Source organism: Haliotis rufescens, unplaced genomic scaffold (genome assembly GCF_023055435.1).
Source record: "Haliotis rufescens isolate VD_foot unplaced genomic scaffold, xgHalRufe1.0.p SCAF_2, whole genome shotgun sequence".
In the NCBI taxonomy this organism is placed as follows: domain Eukaryota; kingdom Metazoa; phylum Mollusca; class Gastropoda; order Lepetellida; family Haliotidae; genus Haliotis; species Haliotis rufescens.
The window spans coordinates 11361104-11381347 of NW_025963890.1; the positions used below are offsets into that span (position 1 = coordinate 11361104).

A 20244-nucleotide genomic window follows, 5' to 3' on the forward strand; every position below is an offset into this window, starting at 1 on the left:
AAAGTAATTATCGAAACGTGGTAATAGGTTCACAGCTTTATTATTAACAGCTAATTGTACTAATACATGACAATAAAAGATAAGATAAACCCTATCTCCGCTGACACAGATCCCCGATTAATTACATTAGACCAACGATCCGGGGTAGAACAGGTCTTCAGCAACCCATGCTTGCCGCAAAAGGCGACTATGCTTGTCGTAAGAGGCGACTAACGGGATCGGGTGGTCAGGCTTGCTGTCTTGGTTTATGCATGTCATCATATCCCCAATATACTGACACTGTAGCACGACGACCGACGGACTTTGCCGAGAGGTGCCGGAAATAAAGCAGAAGGAGAAGAGTGGTCACCAGATCATATATATATAGATATAGATATAGATATATAGATATAGATATAGATATATATATATATATATATATATATATATATATATATATATATATATATATATATAAATATATATATATGTGTGAATATTGACCAATCATAAAGTAGGCACAATAATGAAACTCTCTATCATTTATAGGATTATTATGCCTCAATTCAGAAAGTAAGTGGGTAAATTCATGTTAGTATCTTACAATCTTTACTGTTTAACTTGTACCTCATCTTTCCTTTCTTTCTTTCTCTTTTTTTAACAAACCCAACTGCAACATCGCCGTTTCTACAGCTGTATATACAATGTGCATATAATATTATATACATACTGTACCTCTTATGCTGCAGTTTGCAGCCCGAGTGTAATAGAGTTCAGTTCAAATGTGGGTCAACACGGTGACACTAATCTAACCGACCTATCGCTGCTAAAAGCCTAGTCAAGTCCAAGGTTGACAGTGCTTGTTTTCGTCCTATTTGCAGGAGACAAACATGCATGTGTCTGCATGCAAGAATGTTCAATTAAAACGTTCTTAAAGCTATAAGATAAACGTAGATGACAGAAAACAGAAAATACTGTAATCAAATAGCAAGTTACGTATAGGTCTCTGTACGGCATCTCCTAGTCCTACTTCATCCGATATAAAATAATATGACTTTCACTTACATTTGGGTGTTATGTCAAGAAGACGTTTTACTCTTCATTGTAAAGTCATAATCCACCGTGATTCGGTGACTATTCAGTGACCAAAATGATGTCTGATGCAATTCACTATTTTCACTTGTACCATATGTTCCCGTGTGTTTTTTCAAGTGAACAATGCGCTTAGCTTTACATGTGTTTGTGTGTGCCACCTGTCCATTAGGATAAGCTCACCTTTCCGAGAACACCAGGTATCATCACTATTAGATGGTGATCCATAAACACCTGCTTATGATATAGTCGCAATCGTACAATAGACGCTTTCAGCAGACATTTCTTGTGGCTATGGTAAGGGTTTTGTTGATTCTATTTAACAAATACACTTAAATACGGCCATGGATGGTAATAGAAGGTCTCATTTATTGGATTTTATATAAATAGGGTGCACATTTACACACTGCACACATGAGGACAATCAATGAAGCACAATCTGTGGGTCTACCTTCACAGGGACAGGGACAAACAACGGAACAAACTAAACTTAAAGAAGTACATTCTTGTTGATTATCACGAACACAGATATATGTAAGTGTTTGTATTTTATTGTATGTGTATACGTTTTACTCCTCTGACCCAAATTGTGATCAGTTGTAGCATTATCACGAGGGTATGTGTGGTTTATGCGTCCAGCATTTTGTTTTATATCACGAGCAGGAGGCAAGTGGAACAAAACCTAACGAGGAAACATAAAACACGTAAAAAGCCAGAAGGATACTGCCACAAAGAAATATCTTCAATCTGCCATGGTAAAGGAATTAAAACAAATTGAAAATCGATAGAAACAGTTGATCGTTTGAAATGAGGTTAATTTATGCTGTGTCACGCGTGACTTTCAGTTTTCGAAAACAACGTGGGGCATTTGCTTTTTGGTGTTGTAGTGGGCACGGGTGGCCCAGTCGTCAAAGGCGTCGCGATTCTCTCTGCAGAGTTGCGTCCCTTGGGCATGCCAGAAACCTATGATTGTGGGTTCGAATCCCGGTTCACCCCGATTATGTTTCTAGATTTGTCAGCACCATACCCGCGGTCGTGGGTTTCACCAAAGTAGTAAACGTCTGAGACCTGCATCACTTCGGGCTTTCCTCCCACATTAAGCTGACACGCCACGATATGACTGGAATACTGTTAAAAGCGGCGTCACTCTTGGTGTTGTATAAGAGATTTATTCTCCCGCTCACAAATGTACCCATGTCACGGGTGCCATCTTTGAGAAAATGCACATGTGAGACTTTACAAAAGGAATATGCATGCCTCTAACCACCTCCACAAGAACGTTATATGCTATTACGGTGGAAATATATCAATTCCGGTTGTCATGTTTTCTGAAACTTACATTTGTCCGTCATAGGTTTTTTTCCTTATTTCCGTTTTAGGCATACACAACAATCTGTGTACATTCACTGATGTTGTTAGCAAGATGTTGACTGAGTTGATACTTGGGACAGCTTTTTGTGCCGTTTCTCGCCTACAAATATCAATCGAAAAGGAAGTATAGTAAGATGCCCCCGGGTCCGAAACCACTGCCAATACTGGGTAATTTCTTCGAACTGAAGGAAGCGACAATGATACAAGATCACACTCACGTGGGTTCGCAATACAATGGTATATTCACCGTCCATTTGCTAATGACGCCGGCAATCGTACTGGACAAATTCCAAATCATAAGGGACCTCCTTTATTCTCCTGAATATGCTCATATCTTCAGTGGAAGAGTTAGCACATATTTTGGCAAGCATTTGCTTCCGCATGATATGATTTTCCAGACGGCCAGTGACAGTGCCTTTCGAGGAATAAAACAATATGGAACCGCATTGGAAAATGTTGAGCATCATGCTCAAGTAGAACTGCAAGAAATGATTAACAGATGCAGAGAACTAAATGGCGCCTCCTTTGGTTGGGAAGACCGACTTACGGGTTTGGAGGACCGGAACAAAATGCCCTACACCAGGGCAGTGGAACTAGAATCATATCGCTACTTCACTCCTGTTGTTACGCCTGGTCCAAGGAACACTACGCAAGACTGTACCTATAATTGTCACAGCATCCCGAAGGGCACAATGGTACGTTTCTGTAATAATGAAAGGCCACATATCTGTAAATAGTTTCCTTCACAACAAAATTATTTCCCCCCTGCTTGTTACCGACTGGTTATCTAAGATGCCCTACAAAGTCATTACACCTTGCAATAATAACCGTTTTGCTACTGTCCTTCGCTCTTTAAAACAAATATACATAAAATTGCTATGCATAATAGGATTAATCTAGAGTACTGTTGTACAAATATATTCTTTGTCATTAGGACATATTGCAATGTAAACAAAATTAATTTGAATCTGTCTTTTTGAAGGTTATTTACAACGTATGGCGAGTACACCATGACGAATCATTTTGGGAGAATCCCTTCACATTTCATCCAACCAGATTCTTGGATGAACATGGTAAACTGCTGCCACCGGAGGATGAAACACGTCAGAGGTAAACATGCATAGCACTTAACGTAGTTATGAATCAGGTTGTAAAGTTTCACAGTAGTGAACAGTATTTCAGTAAAACTAAGGCTCAGAAATAGACAGAACTTAAATGTTTACCAGACATACCAAGGAGGATAATAGGGGCGAATATTGTAATACAGATCGTCGGATCCTTACAGACAATTTCCGTAGTCATGCGAAATACCGAAATCATATATGACAGGTATTTAATTGATTGTACATAATTACAAGAGTTTTTTTCGATTGCAGACTGTTGACGTTTGGCATCGGAAAGCTTTCTTGTCTTGGCGAGAAGCTGGCCCGAGTGAGGATATTTCTTGGACTAACGTCCATACTACAAAACTTCGTTCTGACTCTTGATCCCTCGGAACCTTTCCCTTCACCCGATCCCCGTACATACGAGATTAAATTTCTCTTACAGCCACCTTCGTACAAGCTACAGTGCAAACCCAGGCACTGAGAGCCACAATACGCCCAGTTTACCATCGTGTATACGGCCACCTTCGTACAAGCTACAGTGCAAACCCAGGCACTGAGAGCCACAATACGCCCAGTTTACCATCGTGTATACGGCCACCTTCGTACAAGCTACAGTGCAAACCCAGGCAATGAGAGCCACAATACGCCCAGTTTACCATCGTGTATACGGCCACCTGCGTACAAGCTACAGTGCAAACCTAGGCAATGAGAGCCACAATACGCCCAGTTTACCATCGTGTATACGGCCACCTTCGTACAAGCTACAGTGCAAACCTAGGCAATGAGAGCCACAATACGCCCAGTTTACCATCGTGTATACGGCCACCTTCGTACAAGCTACAGTGCAAACCTAGGCAATGAGAGCCACAATACGCCCAGTTTACCATCGTGTATACGGCCACCTTCGTACAAGCTACAGTGCAAACCTAGGCAATGAGAGCCACAATACGCCCAGTTTACCATCGTGTATACGGCCACCTTCGTACAAGCTACAGTGCAAACCTAGGCAATGAGAGCCACAATACACGCAGTTTACCATCGTGTATACGGCCACCTGCGTACAAGCTACAGTGCAAACCCAGGCAATGAGAGCCACAATACGCCCAGTTTACCATCGTGTATACGGCCACCTTCGTACAAGCTACAGTGCAAACCTAGGCAATGAGAGCCACAATACACGCAGTTTACCATCGTGTATACGGCCACCTGCGTACAAGCTACAGTGCAAACCCAGGCAATGAGAGCCACAATACGCCCAGTTTACCATCGCGTATACGGTCATTGTCCTTCATGTTCAGCAGAGTAGTTGTATACCTGTATCTGCATACGAACTGATTGCAGTGATTGTAGCTATCGATATGCATATTTAAACTTTTAAAACGTTTATTTTTAACTTGGACTAAGTTCCAACATGGGATGTTATTTAAATCAAGTATGTTTTGTGGGTATCATCTTTTACTTCGCCTGTACAGTTTATACAGACCTGTAGCTACATAGTAACTGATTGCAATGGTTACAGCTAACAATATGCATGTGACTTTTAAACAAGTTTATTTTTAACTTAGACTGATTTCCAAAAAGGGATAATATTCAAATCCAGTGTGTTTAGTCAGTATCAGTTGTCATCTCGTTTTTAAAGATGGATCGAAACAATCCTTTTGGGGGGAGAACTATCTACAACAAAGATTTTTTTTTTTCTAATTAGTCCTTTTGTGGAAAGGTTTATTTGAAATATCCAAATCAGTTATTTTGCAATCAAGTAAACAATTGTTATTATGATGTGATATTATTGTTTGGAGCCTATATGTAAAGATCACGATATCAGGATGCATATGCGCAGTTTTACTTCTGCGCATGTCAAACCAAGGATTTGTGGTCATATCATTAGCTATGCGTTGTAAGGCAGCACTGGGTCGCCTGTCTCACCTGGGTCTATGGTACAAGAGGAGCGGCAATGCTAAATTCTGTTTCTCACACTCAGAAGAAATTATATAGGTTATCTGCTTATTGTGAAATGATGTATTGGTGTATTCGTTGTGTATTTTAGGTGTGTATTCTATTCTGGAACAAAGACCCCCACATCTCTTATCAGCAAGTGATGGGTGACAGGGTTTTATGAGAAGTATTTAGTCAATTTTTGAGAACTCTGTTTACAGCCAAGGTTATCAAGGTCACTCTGGAAACGGATGGATATTGTGAAACAATAGCTCCTTTTGCCTGTTAAAATGAGGGTACAAATGCGCAACAACGCCATAACTAAGGTTTCAGACATTGTCCGAGCACAACATTAGACCAGTTCCATGTTATGGGTATAACTGCATGTCAAAGCATAACGTTTATAATCATAACACTCCATACATGTATAGTTCTATTTTTTTAACTTATCCTGCATTACTCCGTATTGCATGTACTGCTGTCTTTTGTCAGAGAGACGAACTGTGTGAGATCCAGCTGCTGAAGAAAGTTGTCCCAACCAATACAGGAAGCAGCGCCCTCTCACAGTCGGCACGTGACCCGGAAGTCATGACGTCACATCAAAACACATAACTGCTTTGTCACCTCCACGGACGAACGTATTTTGTATCCCTTGTGGAAATTAAAGCTTATTGTTTCTATATTTTGCGTGTTTCTACATTCATCGTATGCTGCTACATTGTTTCTTTCCGGCCGCCATTTTTGCCATTCACCAAGTTGCCACGTAATTTCGTGTTCTGCGTTTTGAATTCTTTCTTTAGCTTAGGTTATACATTAAATTTATGTATCATGTTTTATGCTTAAAGCTTTGCCTTTTCGCTACCTTTTAGCGTAATTGTTTGCTCTCAATAAAATACAAAGTTTTTTAGTTACATTGTGCTTCCCGTACTTCGTGGTTTTGCCATATACAAATGTAGTTATGTTTTGCTTGAATTCCAGATTTTCTGCCTCGCTGCACTTGTTGCCGCGGGAACAAATCTGGTCGGGGCCGCCCATTCTGCCGTGATTGTACGACGCCCTGTACTTTCACAACGCAGTGCCGATGTTGCAGTCCTTCGTCACTGTGCTCTTTCAACTCCTTCGACACACCTCACTCAACGACCCCCTGATATGGCTTACAACTCGGAGACTGCGGTCTTTCTACAGCGGCGTCGTCGGCGCTCCCGGCGTCTGAGTTTCTCAGCCATGCTTCCCTGCGCCTCAAGCTCTCCGGCGCCTCAAGCTCTCGGGCGCCAAGATCAACAAGCTGAATATCTCAAACGATCTTCTGCTTCGGCATAAGGGACGCAATCGGCAATTGCCTCTCCGGCGCCACTGACATCTGCTACTATTATTGACATCTCATAGATCGTCACACGGTGAAACCACGTCTTTCAATTGTCGCCGCTCCTGTAGCTGCTCTCCTGTTCGTCTTCGGGATCGTGACTATCGTTCAATTTCCTGGAAGGAATCTTTTCAACCAATAGTCATTTGGTCTGATTCAAATTGCCCACTGGCGACGTTCTCCTTAACCCCGACGTTTAAAGCGCCATGCTTTCGGAAAGATGACCTTCGGGTTTCCATCGAAACAGAGCTTCTGGTCGACAGCGTCTGTATCAGAACTCGCAGATCTTCACTGTTAGGCTCATTAAGCCTGTTTGACCCCTTCGTCATAGGCTACCAGGTACCCACTCGGGATTATAGTTAACTGGCCTCGCATATCACGGTGTATCATATCGCTCTGCACCGGCCCCGCCATTCGACGACGACTGGGGTACACCACTTGTTTGTCTACCACACAGTTCATTGAGGATTGTCTGTGTGTGAAGATTGCACCTCATTTCCGGCTCCAATGCGGTTTTCTCGGCTACTGCGCAGAGTGATTTACATGTCACGTGTCAAGTACGCCGACTGTCAACAACTCCGATCGGAATATAGGTCAACTGACCATGGCGAGAGGTGCAATGTATTTCTACAGATTGGTTTGCATGCTTACATGTATGCATGGTGCAACCACTCAACCAGACGCCTGTCGCAGTCCATCCATGCACAGATGATGGAAACGATAGACCTCCGCTGCCAACACGGCTGTAGCGAGGTACCTCGTTTCAACGCCCCCTCGCTAGAAGAACGATAGCGCCTATACGGCGTTCAAGGGATGAAAAAGATCGCCTTCCTTTGTACGGTTTGATCTTTTAGACTACGACATCTTTATATCTTCAGACTTGGCTACCAGATACAGTGTCGATTTTCTACTTCGTCCCACGACCGTTCCATCGACCCCTGTTGATAACATGCCTAGTATCGTGTTTGTATCTAGTTGTCCTTCATCGGCACCTCGATATAAGAACAGGAGCGCTAATACGACTCTCAGGGGATGGAAACGATCATATTACTTCGTGCAGTACGGTGCGATCTACCCAAACCACAGTTTTACAGACTTCCTCATTCTCTTATGGACACATTGCCTGGACTTCCGACTACCCGGTTACGTCGATGCCTCGGCGGTCGATTGTGGAGCTGGTTTATTTCGCCTACATGGGATATGGGTCGCAGGCGAGCACACCTCTCCATGTATCGTCCCGACGGTACACGATCGAAGACCACTGTTGCTTACTTTTCAACTTCTTGTGGACGACCTCATTTACCATGACTTCCCGCTCTTCCACTGCCACTTCAACCTTGTCAGTGGCTAGTGTTCTCGGATTGCCCACACCAGCCCACGCTGTGACCGACTGTGATCCGGAGATCAACACCACTGGCACAGCAACAGCCTCTCGATAAAAGCGCTTATCCAGGACGTCACTTGCTGGCAGAGAATTCTCGGTCACGCCCTGTTGATCATGTCCATTGACAACATCACCATGGTGTGGTGTTTGGGGAATCAGGGTACTCTCCACTCTCCATCCCCGCTAAACCAGACCTTCCGCTTTTTCGACTTGGTGGTCAGCCTGGACCTGTAATTTAAGAAAAGGTTGAGAGCATGTTCTGGCACAGGTTCTGTCCGGGCCTAACTAGGTGGTTCCCACCGAATGGAAGCTCCACCCAGAGGTCTTCGCCAGACTATGTCAAACGATCGACACCCAAAACATCGATCTGTTCGCCACTTCTCTGAACTGCCAGCTTATATTTCACCGGTGCCGGATCCGGCCGCTTTGGCAATCGACGCCTTCAGTTTTTCCTAGGAAGGAATACACGCGTACGCTTTTCCGCCTCCGGTTCCCTCTCCCACGGTTCTTCAAAGATCCAGGCCACTCGGCATCTGACACTTATTTTGGTCGCGTCTTGGTGGCCGGCCAGAAGTTGGTTTATCGACCCCCGAAACATCGCGAGAGACAACCCCTGGAACTTCCGGTGTGCTCCATCCACACAGTCGGTTGCCACACCTTAAAAACCGAACGGTTTCGTCTGCACGCCTGGCACATCTGCAGAAAGCCCCATGTGCCAAGGGCTATTTGGCTAGAGCGGCCAAGGCTATTGCTTCAGCCCACCGTCCATCTACACGGTGACTGTATGATGATAAATGGTGCTCGTTCCAGGTATTCTATTCAGACAAACAGCAGGATCCGATGACCGTGTCACCGCAGTTCCTTGCGCAGCCCCCGTCGGTTGAAGGGCTCTACCATCTCCACATTCCTGGTCGCAAGCTCCGTTCTTGCCATTCCGGACGATCGGAGAATGACGAAAATTCCCGAACTACAGGCCTGGTCGTTCCGTCTTGAAGACCAGAAGGCCAAGTTCGGACCGCCTGCGTTAGGTCTGAATGTGGTCTTAAACGCTCTTCGGACGGCTCCCTTCGAACCACTCCACACGTCTTCCTTCTACGACATAAGGAAGAAGACGGTGTTTCTACTGGTTTCGGCTACTGCCGGTCGGGGCAATGAGCTCCACGCCCTCGACGTCTCCCGTGTCCGGTTCGAACGCGGTACCCAGGGCGCCGTTCATCATGGACCGTGCTGGTACTTCGTAGTAAAGAATCAACTCCCAGGACAGTCTGAAAGATCATTCATTATCCCCTACCCCCTCGTCCATTGTGGGTGCCGAGGATGAGGAGGCTCGTTATTATGCCCAGTAAGGGCACTGAAGGTTGTTCTACGACGATCTTAAGCCTGCCCCAAGGCTATCAACCCACACGAAATCAGGGCGATCGCATTTACGATGGCTCTTCACAGTATAACTGTTCCATCCATTCGCTCATGGAAGCCTGTTCTTGGCGATCGGACACCGCCTTCGCCAACCACTACCTCCGTGATGTAGCCATGGAAGATGTCGCCGGCGTTCACAGTTTTGGTCCCTGGTTGTAGCCCAACAGGTCACCTATCACCGACGCCACTGATTCTCCGATACCCTGAGCGGGGCCCGTCGACCCTTCTGGTGTTTATCACCCCAGACAAGACGGCTCTCTTGCGTTCCGCATTCGCTCTTAGGTCAGTTTTAGTTTTTGGCTAACCGCCTCATTCTATTTCTGCCAGCTATCCGTGTTTTACTTTTTGCATTAACTCTCGTTTCCTGACGGCAGGAATGGTAGTAGATGTTGACACCGACGCAGACGCCAACGCCGCTGATTTCCCGATACCCCGAGCGGTGCCCGTCGACCTCTCTGGTGTTCCTCACCTCCAGACAAGAGGGTTCTCCTGCGTTTCGCATTCGCTCTTGGAAATGGTCGTAGATATTGCCTCCGACGCCGCTGATTCTTCGATACCCCGAGCGGGGCCCGTCGAACTCTTGTGTATATCACATCACATTAGAGGGCTCTACTGCGTTTTGCTTTCGCTCTTAGGTAAGTTCTAGTTTTTGGCTACCCGCTTCATACTATTTCGGTTACCTATTCGGGCGTTTCCTTTTTGCATAGACTCTTGTTTCCTGAAGACAGGAATGGTCGTAGATGTTCCGGTCATCACTTGTATGCGGTGCGGATTCATCGGACTTTGACGAGGCTTTATTATGGATCACATCTGAAGGTATGCCCACCGGAGAAATCATCACTATTTGAAAGTGATTCATAAACACATGCTTCCCACAATGGGACTTTTTATTTTAGCAGATTATCTTATGCTTATGAAAATATTGTTGTCGCTTTTATTTAACAAATATAATTAAATACGGCCATCCCAGGTGCTGGATGGTCGCCCAAATACCCACCGGCCGCCTATAATACCTGAAAGGTCTCTGCAGCTCAGGTACAGTGGTTTCAATAACACATAACAGTTAATAACTAACTGTTCCGAAAACTCTAGAAAGGTTATGATCCTCTGTTCTATGAAGAGAGAATCACAGTCAGGCTTGTTTTGCTAGGCTGTGTAGATTCACCCATCACAAGGAATAAATATGTATTATGTCTCATGTTTAAAGGATCGTTTAATGATATAAACCCTCATCTTATTATTCTACTTTTTAAAGAAACATAATTAATTGATAAGTTTTGAAACATATGTTAAGAAATTATCGTTGGTAGAAAAAAAAGTCATAACTTGAGATTGGCTGTATCCTCGAAGGGTGTTGAAGTAGTGTAAAATAAATGATATGTAAGACAATGTCATTCAAATTATGCTTATTTCTACCACTATTTAACCGCTGAATATCTGTGTCCCTTAATCTATGGCTAATTTTGTCAACAATCACGAGCAGTTGAAGAGATGGTGTAGATCCTGATGGGGAACCATGCGGGATGCATAAGTACTGTAAGTCCCCATGGTCCCGAGTGTGGTAACCTAAATTTAGTTGTTGATGATCCATAGCTCTTTATGTGTTGTGTCTTCTGTCATAATCTGATAAAAAGTAATATTCTATAGCTAGTTTGAAAGTAAAATTTGCGATCTATTACTTGCTGTTAAAACTATTCTTCGACGACATTTCTTTATATAATTTTAATGCATGGCTTTTTAAAGTCACGATATGGCTGAAATATTGCCATGTGACTTTAAATTTTAACTCACACAAGCACTCTAGTTACCTTAGGCATGACTAGATAAGCCTTTGTCAAAACGAAAAGTACACGTGTGTCCTAACCTTGAAATTTTATTTCCCTCCCAGCTCTGAGGTTTATAAATAGGGTGCACATTTACACTCTGCACACTTGGGGACAGTCAACAAGCACAGTCTGCTGCGAGTCTACCTTCACATGTATTAGGGGCCAAACATCGGAACACAAACAAAGCTCAAAGAAGTTCATTTTGTTGGTTGTCACGAACAAAGACAAAGACAGGTAAGTGTTTGTATTATGTTGTATATGTATGCATTTGACTCCTCTGAGCCGAATCATGATACTATATTTTGAAGCAGGATCAGAGGGATATACTTGGTTGTATGCAACCTGTGTTAGGTTTTGTGCCACGAGCAGGTATTAACCTAGCGAGGGACGCATAAACAACATACACCCCAAGTGGTATTGCCACAACGAATTTATTATACAGACATGTTTCAATCTACTTCAGTCTTATTTGTGCCACGTGACTTTCATTGAATCGTAACAAATTTTACTAACTCACTCACGCGTGGCAGGGTATAAGATTTTTATTCTCCCGCTCAGAAATCCAGCCTGTTTTCTTCGTCAGATGGTATAAGGGATATATTCTCTCGCTCAATTATTTATTTTCCTCCCAGGTCTAAAGCAGTATAGTCGAGCAGCATCAAGAGTGATACATGTCACAGTAATGAATGCGTCCCGCGTTAGGTTTTATACCATGTGCCGGAAGCGAGTGGTATAAAACAACCTCACGAGCGACGCCAAGCTCCTCACAGCAATAGCCCGTGAGGAGCTCTCTATACTATCGCTGCCACCAGTCAAAACTCCCCACTGTGAATAGGTGGCCACAACCATGCTTGGGTTGAACTCGCAACCGAACGACCGTTATGTTTACAAAGTGACGACTGTCGTGACGCCGAATACACATATCGCTGCTAAATTACTTTCTTCGTTTGTCAATTTGAATTTCTGTTTCATTTAAACTATCGTGTTATTGATATAGTAAGAATGTAAGGGAGAAGTTGGTTGATTTTCCGTTAGTCTGCAATCTCGAACCAATCTGATGATACAAACAACAAAGTAAATTCATCTGGAAAACATGGTCAGTCGCAAACCTTTTCAAAATGAAATATGATGGCATTCCCAAAGACATAAACAAAAGTATCAACGTTAATACATTTGGGGTGAGAGGGCAAATTTCAAGATTCTTGTAATGGCCGCGCCCACACTGGTGGCAGCGATGTTACCGAGAGTGTAACGAAGGTGTCACGCGCTGGGAAGGACCTTGGAGCGACGCATGAAACCCCATTTACGATACTGCATCAACAAACTTATCTCCCTGGCATGTTTTAATCTGAGCTGAGTGTCACCGGGTCGTAAAACCAAGCCCGTCATGGTCCAGTGACCTTAGCGCCCTCAACTCACTGCTGCCCGGTGTTCAGTTCGGCCCAGCTGGGTGTTTTTATGTTCATGAGGGTAAAGTTAGAGGATTTGATTTCGTTTTATTCTCTAGCAGTGTAATCTCATACTTTTTTTCATGTATTAATTTGTTTTGTGTGATCTTATAAATGCATACAAGTATATTCACGTATGGAAATGTTTTAAGAAACCAGTAGGTCTGTGAAACTGTAAGTTTGTATCGCTGGACCAAGTAATAATATAATTCAAAGCGTACAGTGACACTTTACAAAAGAATGTGTATGCCTCTAACCACCTTCATAAGGAAGTAATATGTTCTTACGGTGGAATCATATCACTTTCAGATGTTATGTTTTCTGAAATTTCAATTTGTCCGTCATGGGTATATTTCCGTTGTCTGTTTTAGGCATTCACAAGAATCTGTGTACATTCACTGACATTGTAAGCAAGATGTTGACTGAGTTGATACTTGTGACAGCTGTTGTGCTGTTTCTCGCCTACATATATCAGTGACAACGGAAGTATAGCAAGATGCCTCCAGGTCCAAAACCACTGCCAATACTGGGAAATTTCTTCGAATTGAAAGAAGGTACAATGGTACAAGATCTGACCCATTTGGGTTCGCAATGCAATGGCATATTCACCGTCTATATGCTAATGACGCCGATAGTCATTCTGGACAATCTTAAAACTATAAACGACCTCCTTCTTTCTCCCGAATATGCTGACGTCTTCAGTGGAAGGACTAACACATACTTTAGCAAGCATTTGCTACCGCATGATATGATTTTCCAAACGGCCAGTGACAGGCAGCAGTACTTGAGAAAACTTGCCTTTCGAGGAATAAAACAATATGGAACTGCACTGAAAAATGTTGAGCATCATGCTCAAGTAGAAATACAAGAAATGATTAACAAGTGCAGAGAACGAAATGGCGTCTCGTTTGACCCGTGGGAGGACCTGAATCAGTATGTCAGCAACGTGATCTTGATATTGGTAAGTTGTTGACATATTCTGAACAATCCTCAATAGTATCTGTGAAACAATGTAATGATAAGCAATTAGGTCATTGAATAAAGTAGGCTACTGGAATCACAGAAGCCACTGGAAAGTCCGTTTGATCTGCTTCATGGTCATGTGAACTGGCATAATAATGATCAGTTGGATAAACTCTGTGAACTGCCTCATATTGTTTGTGTTTGTCCACAAAGTCTTGGATCACTTCTGCAACATCTCATTACATAGATGACTGTAACAGTCATCCGTGGCCACTCACAACGTGTATATATAATTTCAGATTTGTGGAAAAAGATATGATCCTGGCCATAAGGCACTGGAAGCTTGTTAGAAAATTGCTGCTGACTTTGAGTACCTCTTCAACTTCAAGAATCAGATTTTCATGGACAATGTTCCGTTAAGTACAAAGTTGATGCCGAACCTGAGACGGGCTTGTCAAACTATAAAGGACGGTTACCACTATTTTGCTGAGACTGTTGACAAAATATCAAAGGTAATGCACACAAAACAATACCAAAAATGTTCAATTAATGTCAAGTGAAAGATATTTTAATTTGTATTTATACAATGTACTATGAACACAGGTCAATACAGATATACATTTAAAAAAGCTATTATGGATTAAATATATTTTAGGAATCCAAAGGTACAATGTCCCATTTAGTACAAAGTTGATGCCGAACCTAAGACGGGCTTGTCAAGCTATGAAGGTCGGTTACCACTATTTTACTGAGACTGTTGACAAAATATCAAAGGTAATGTGCAAAAAACATTAGCAGAAATTCATAATTAATTTCAAGTAAAAGATGTTTGAGTGAGTCTGTAGTACAACTAATACTGTAACTACACTGAGAACACATGTAAATACAGATGTTCATCGAATACTGTAATAAAACAGGCAAAGTATGCAGCGCTTTTGGTGATTTCACACTGCTGTTATGGATTTAATATATATTTTAGGAATCCAAGGGTACGATGCCCGACTGTCTGTACACATTGCTTCTGAAAGAGCATGAGGAGGGAAAGATATCAAAGGAAAATGTGAAAGGACTTCTGATAGATTCCCTGATTGCAGGTAATACTTTATAAATAATATTATGTATAGATGACTTTCTAAAATTATATCTATGTTTGTACCGATTGAAATTTGTATATTTTTCTTTTACTGAAGACAGATCATCATAGCCAGTCACATTTAGCAGTACACAGGTGCCAGGTTCTTTAATTCAACTACCATTTTCTATTGTGTGGATAGGTATCTTCACAACAAAACCAACCATGTACACTGCCCTTATGGCAATGGTAAGCTTCCCTGAGGTCCAGAAGAAGATCCAGGAAGAGATCCAGAGGGTGGTTGGGAAGGACCGACTTCCGGGTTTGGAGGACCGGAACAAAATGCCCTACACCAGGGCAGTGGAACTAGAATTATACCGCTACTTCACTCCTGTTGGAGCAGCTGGTCCAAGGAACACTACGCAAGGGCATCCCGAAGGGCACAATGACACGTTTCTGTACTAAATGAAGGACAAAATACGTGAATTAGTTTCCTTTATGACAAATATAGCTTTAACATACACCTTCCCATTTTTTTATACTTTCCTTTGCTCTTGTAAGATTGATACACCTAATAAGATTACCCCGGAATAATGTAGTACAACTATTTTGTTTTTACATTAGGGCATATTGTATTGTTAACAAAATTAACTTGAATCTTTCTTTATGAAGGTTACTTACAACATATGGCGAGTACACCATGACGAATCGTTTTGGGAGAATCCCTTCACATTCGATCCAACCAGATTCTTGGATGAACATGGAAAACTGCTGCCACCGGAGGATGAAAAACGTCATAGGTAAACACGTACAGCACAAGACGTAGTTATGATTCAGGCTGAATGAGTTTGGTTTCACGGCGGCGCTATGAACAGAATTTCAGTTAAATCATATCTATGGGGAAATGAAGGCTTACACACGGACAAGTCCTAGGCGTTTGCCGCATTGATGACATGACTATGCGTATGATGCTGACATACCAATGGGCGAATATTGAATATTCCAACACAAGTTGTTTCTGGCAGACTTCTTATACACAGTCCACTCTTGGACATGCGAAATAACAGATTCATTTATGCCAGGTATTTAAATGAATGTACATAACAAGTGTTTCATTTCATTGCAGACTGTTGACGTTTGGCATCGGAAAGCGATCTTGTATTGGCGAGAATCTCGCCCGAGCAAGGATATTTCTTGGACTGACGTCCATACTACAAAACTTCGACCTGACTCGTGATCCATCGGAACCTTTCCCTTCATCCGACCCCCGTACATACGAGATTACATTTTTCTTAAAACCACCTTCTTACAAGCTACAGTTCACACCAAGACACTGAGAGCCACAATACGCTCACTTTATCACATATCCTTTGAGATTGATCGTAAGTGGTGGAGTTCCCATCGTGAATGCGCCCATTGTCAAAATATTGACAGATGGTCACTTCTTGCCGTTTGTTATTTTCTCGAAAATGTTTCGTTATAAACTGTAAATTTTTCATTTAACTCGTCAATCGAGACTGTTCGTTTCACATAGTGCCATTTTTGTTACTTGACCAGCATGTATTCTTTCGCTTTCAACAGCGGTCTCCAAGTTTTTTTGTTACATTTTTATTTGGTATATAATCATATCTAAATGTATGATAAAGAATTTCCATGACCCTAAATAGTTTTGGATACTTTTGTTTATATTCTTTAAGATTTTGCAAACACGAAAAAAACTACTTTTTAAAAACAAGCGGTAGTGAACCGTCCCTGTGTGCTAGGTAGGGAGAATTTACTTTTCAAGGTTTTACATTTGTAATGAAATAATTTAATTTTCCGGAAGACAACTACACAATAAGTATATAATAATTAGGTTATTCCATGTGTGTCGTGAAATACCATGTTTCTCTCATCTCGTGGCGGGGGAAAAGGAGATACTCCACTCGTGAAAATATCTCCTCCGTCACTTGGTGAGAGAAACATGATATTTCACTTGACTCATAAAATAACCTCTATGACCTCGTTCATATTTATGACATACTTCAGCTGGAGGACTTAATATAAACCACAGTGCTATTCTGTGCAAGTGGTCCATGTACCGGTTATATTATTTCTATCCTTTTCGCAGATCGATGTAGATACGTCTCAAAAGAACACCAAAATGAATGGTTATTGTAACGAACATGATATGAATCAGGTCATCCATCCTAGTTAACAGAAGTAGGAGAAAGAAAATTGACCATTGGATTGATCCGTTTATTCTTATTTCGAATTGAATATATGACGGTAATAGAATTGAGCTATATATAGAGAGAGAGTGTGTATTTTAGAGATGGAGTTTTCATACAAATGCTTTATCTTGATGGACTATATGTATATACTTCTTAAGGAATGTACTTGGCAAATTAACTTGACGTAAATAAAAGCATAGTAATAAGGCAATAAGAAAATATACAGGTAAACTAAACCTGAGAAAAGCCACGTTCCAGAAATCAATTTGATAGCACATACTATAAATAGATTGTATATTTGTCACAGAGCTAATTTGGCTCTTGCCATTTTGTAACACGTCATGTTATAGAGAGAATAAGAAAAGAAATCTACTTTTTACCAACAAGAATATATCTATTACGAATAAAAAGCAAAAAGATCCATAAGAAATGTATTCTCAAAGCAGAGTCCATTGTACATATCCAACTATATCATAAGTATCTCTCTTTAACATTGATGATACCAGGTGCTAATGAAAAGGTGAGCGTATCCTGCCCAACCTGTCGTATCCGTCACAAACACATGCAAAGGCGAGGCAAATACTCGCCTGGAAAAAGACAACATATGATACATGTCAAAATAGGGAATTGAATTGAATTATATTGATCAGTAATGTGTCAAATTTGGAAAAAAAATTACACATGTCTACAATAAAACACTTTGAAAGCAGTACTTGAGGCCTTAATGCTGTGAACCTGATCCTGATCAAACAATATTTTAGCAAGTCATGTGACGTTCTTTGAAATATTCGTACAAAGAACATGCGCGATTGTACCTGTCAAGACACCTTTAGATTGGAGTTGCTGTAAGTTACTTACATAATAAACATGAACAAATTGTCTTATTTTCCTTTTACCTTGTGAACTCGATCATCTCGGCAAAGAGTTGATACGGGGTGTCATAGTGCGCCACCATTGGTGACATTTGTTAATTTACTATTGACAAAAGTGATGACAAGACTAGAGCTGGATGTTGTTATTCTATAGCTAGACATGCAATATTTGGAATGTGAATAATGCATGGTTATTTATTATGCACCTTTCAAACTGAAAACACTCTGAGTCACGGGGTGCGACGTAATGATTATAGCCCAAAGTGACACAGGTCAGAATTGTACGAATTTGGTGACAAATACAAGCACAGTTATAGTTAGGATGCACAACAGTTAATACTTTTTGCGAATGTGGGATCTGAACCATCGACCACAGGATCCTGGCACGGCGTCTTGGCGCTACTATTGTCGGGAATTTCGGCACCGTGTTGTTTTCTGTCTTATGCCCAAAATAAGTGACCTCTTGGGTACCGGGTTGGATTAGATCCACATGTGTGTAAATTGGATCGGTCGGTTAGGCTCAGTGTCTGCGTAAGCATCATACCCCGACGGTTTGACATGTTTCCATGGATGTAATTCCACTTCACTAACCCTTATGCCCTCATTGAGTTTTCATGAAGCAATTACTTATAAAGGTGCATGGCGCCAAATGCAATAAGATGCATTGCACTTTATTGGTCAAGGTCTCCTTGAACGATTAATTTGGCAATACAAATATAAAACGTCAATGTCAGAGAATAACCAGTCTCCAGTATCTATCGAAACAGATGCCATTAGCGTAAAAGGCAAAAGGTGGTGAAAAACATGTATGGATCACTGAAAACAAGGGACCATTCCCTTATCACTGTGTGACGTACGATCCTTTGTATAATGGGGCTACAATTAATCAAGTGACAGAGAGTACATGCATTTAGGCTGCACATGGATTACCATTACCAAGGATACTGTATTGCAATATATCTCAGGGGGCACGGGTGGCCCAGTCGTCTAAGGCGCCGCGATTCGCTGTGCAGAGTTGCGTCCCTTGGGCACGCCAGAAACCTATGATTGTGGGTTCGAATCCCGGTTCGCCCCGATTATGTTTCTAGGTTTGTCAGCACCATACCCGTGCTCGTGGGTTTCACCGAAGTGGTAAACGTCTGAGACCTGCATCACTTCGGGCTTTCCTCCCACATTAAGCTGACACGCCGTGATATAACTGGAATACTGTTAAAAGCGGCGTTAAACCCTACTCACTCACTCACTCACTCAATATATCTCAACTAACCTATGTTCGTTTGTAAGAGGTGACTGAATAGAAGCGTGGTTTTGACAGATTTCTTCATCAGTTAACACACTGTTCTTATACGAGGCATATTTGATATTTGCTGTGCTTACATGCAATGGGTATCTTATTTGGGGCCTTGTCAGTGGGACCAACTTCAAACCTATCATCTAAGGCAGCAGGCTTTGGATCACAGCTGGCTGGGGCTGAATACCTTTATTCCAATTCCGGTTCCTTTTTTCCAGTTTGTTCCTTCTACCAATGACAACAACGACTTACTTCACTCTAAAAGCCATTCAGCGGTTCATCTTCTCTTTGACCAATTTGTTTGACAGCATCCCAAACTAATTTAAAGAAGTGATCCGAGTTGGTAGGAGGCTGCTCCCGATATTTTGGGCCATACCTGAATAACTGACGAAGGTTGTTATTGTCAACAATAGAAAGTCACCTGTGATTATATGTCCAACAGGTTAATAGCAGCATGATGAGTCTTGGCAGCCACAAGTTGTGAAATTTACATCATGGACTACCAACCGCAACACATTCACATAATTGAACATGAGAGAGTGAGTGAGTTGGGTTTAACGCTGCTTTTAACAGTATTCCAGTTATATCACGGTGTGACAGCTTAATGGGGGAGGAAAGCTCGAAGTGATGCAGGTCTTAGACGTTTACCATTTCGGTGAAACCCATGAGCACGGGTATGGTGCTGACAAACCTAGAAACATAATCGGGGCGAACCGGGATTCGAACCCACAATCATAGGTTTCTGGCGTGCCCAAGGGACGCAACTCTGCACAGCGAATGGCGGCGCCTTAGACGACTGGGCCACCCTGCCCCCAAATTGAACATGGTGAAATGGTATTTGTATATGTTGAAACTGTTGGTGGTTCCTGTTGGTGGTTCCTGATATTTGAAATATTAAGACAATTTGTAAAAA

General features: G+C 42.1%; 1 protein-coding gene and 1 long non-coding RNA gene across 2 annotated transcripts; both read left to right on the forward strand.

The window, feature by feature from the left end:
* Positions 1-3081: 3081 nt before the first annotated feature.
* On the forward strand, positions 3082-18050 carry LOC125371673 (steroid 17-alpha-hydroxylase/17,20 lyase-like). The gene is made up of 3 exons (XM_048399636.1): positions 3082-3137; positions 15628-15755; positions 16082-18050. Exons 1-3 carry the CDS (start codon positions 3135-3137, stop codon positions 16290-16292), a joined length of 342 nt encoding a protein of 113 aa, XP_048255593.1. The 5' UTR covers positions 3082-3134; the 3' UTR covers positions 16293-18050.
* LOC124136124 lies at positions 11456-15376 on the forward strand. The gene is made up of 6 exons (XR_007222158.1): positions 11456-11706; positions 13292-13881; positions 14183-14395; positions 14539-14657; positions 14863-14977; positions 15158-15376. It is a non-coding gene; the product is annotated as an uncharacterized LOC124136124 (long non-coding RNA).
* Positions 18051-20244: the final 2194 nt, after the last annotated feature.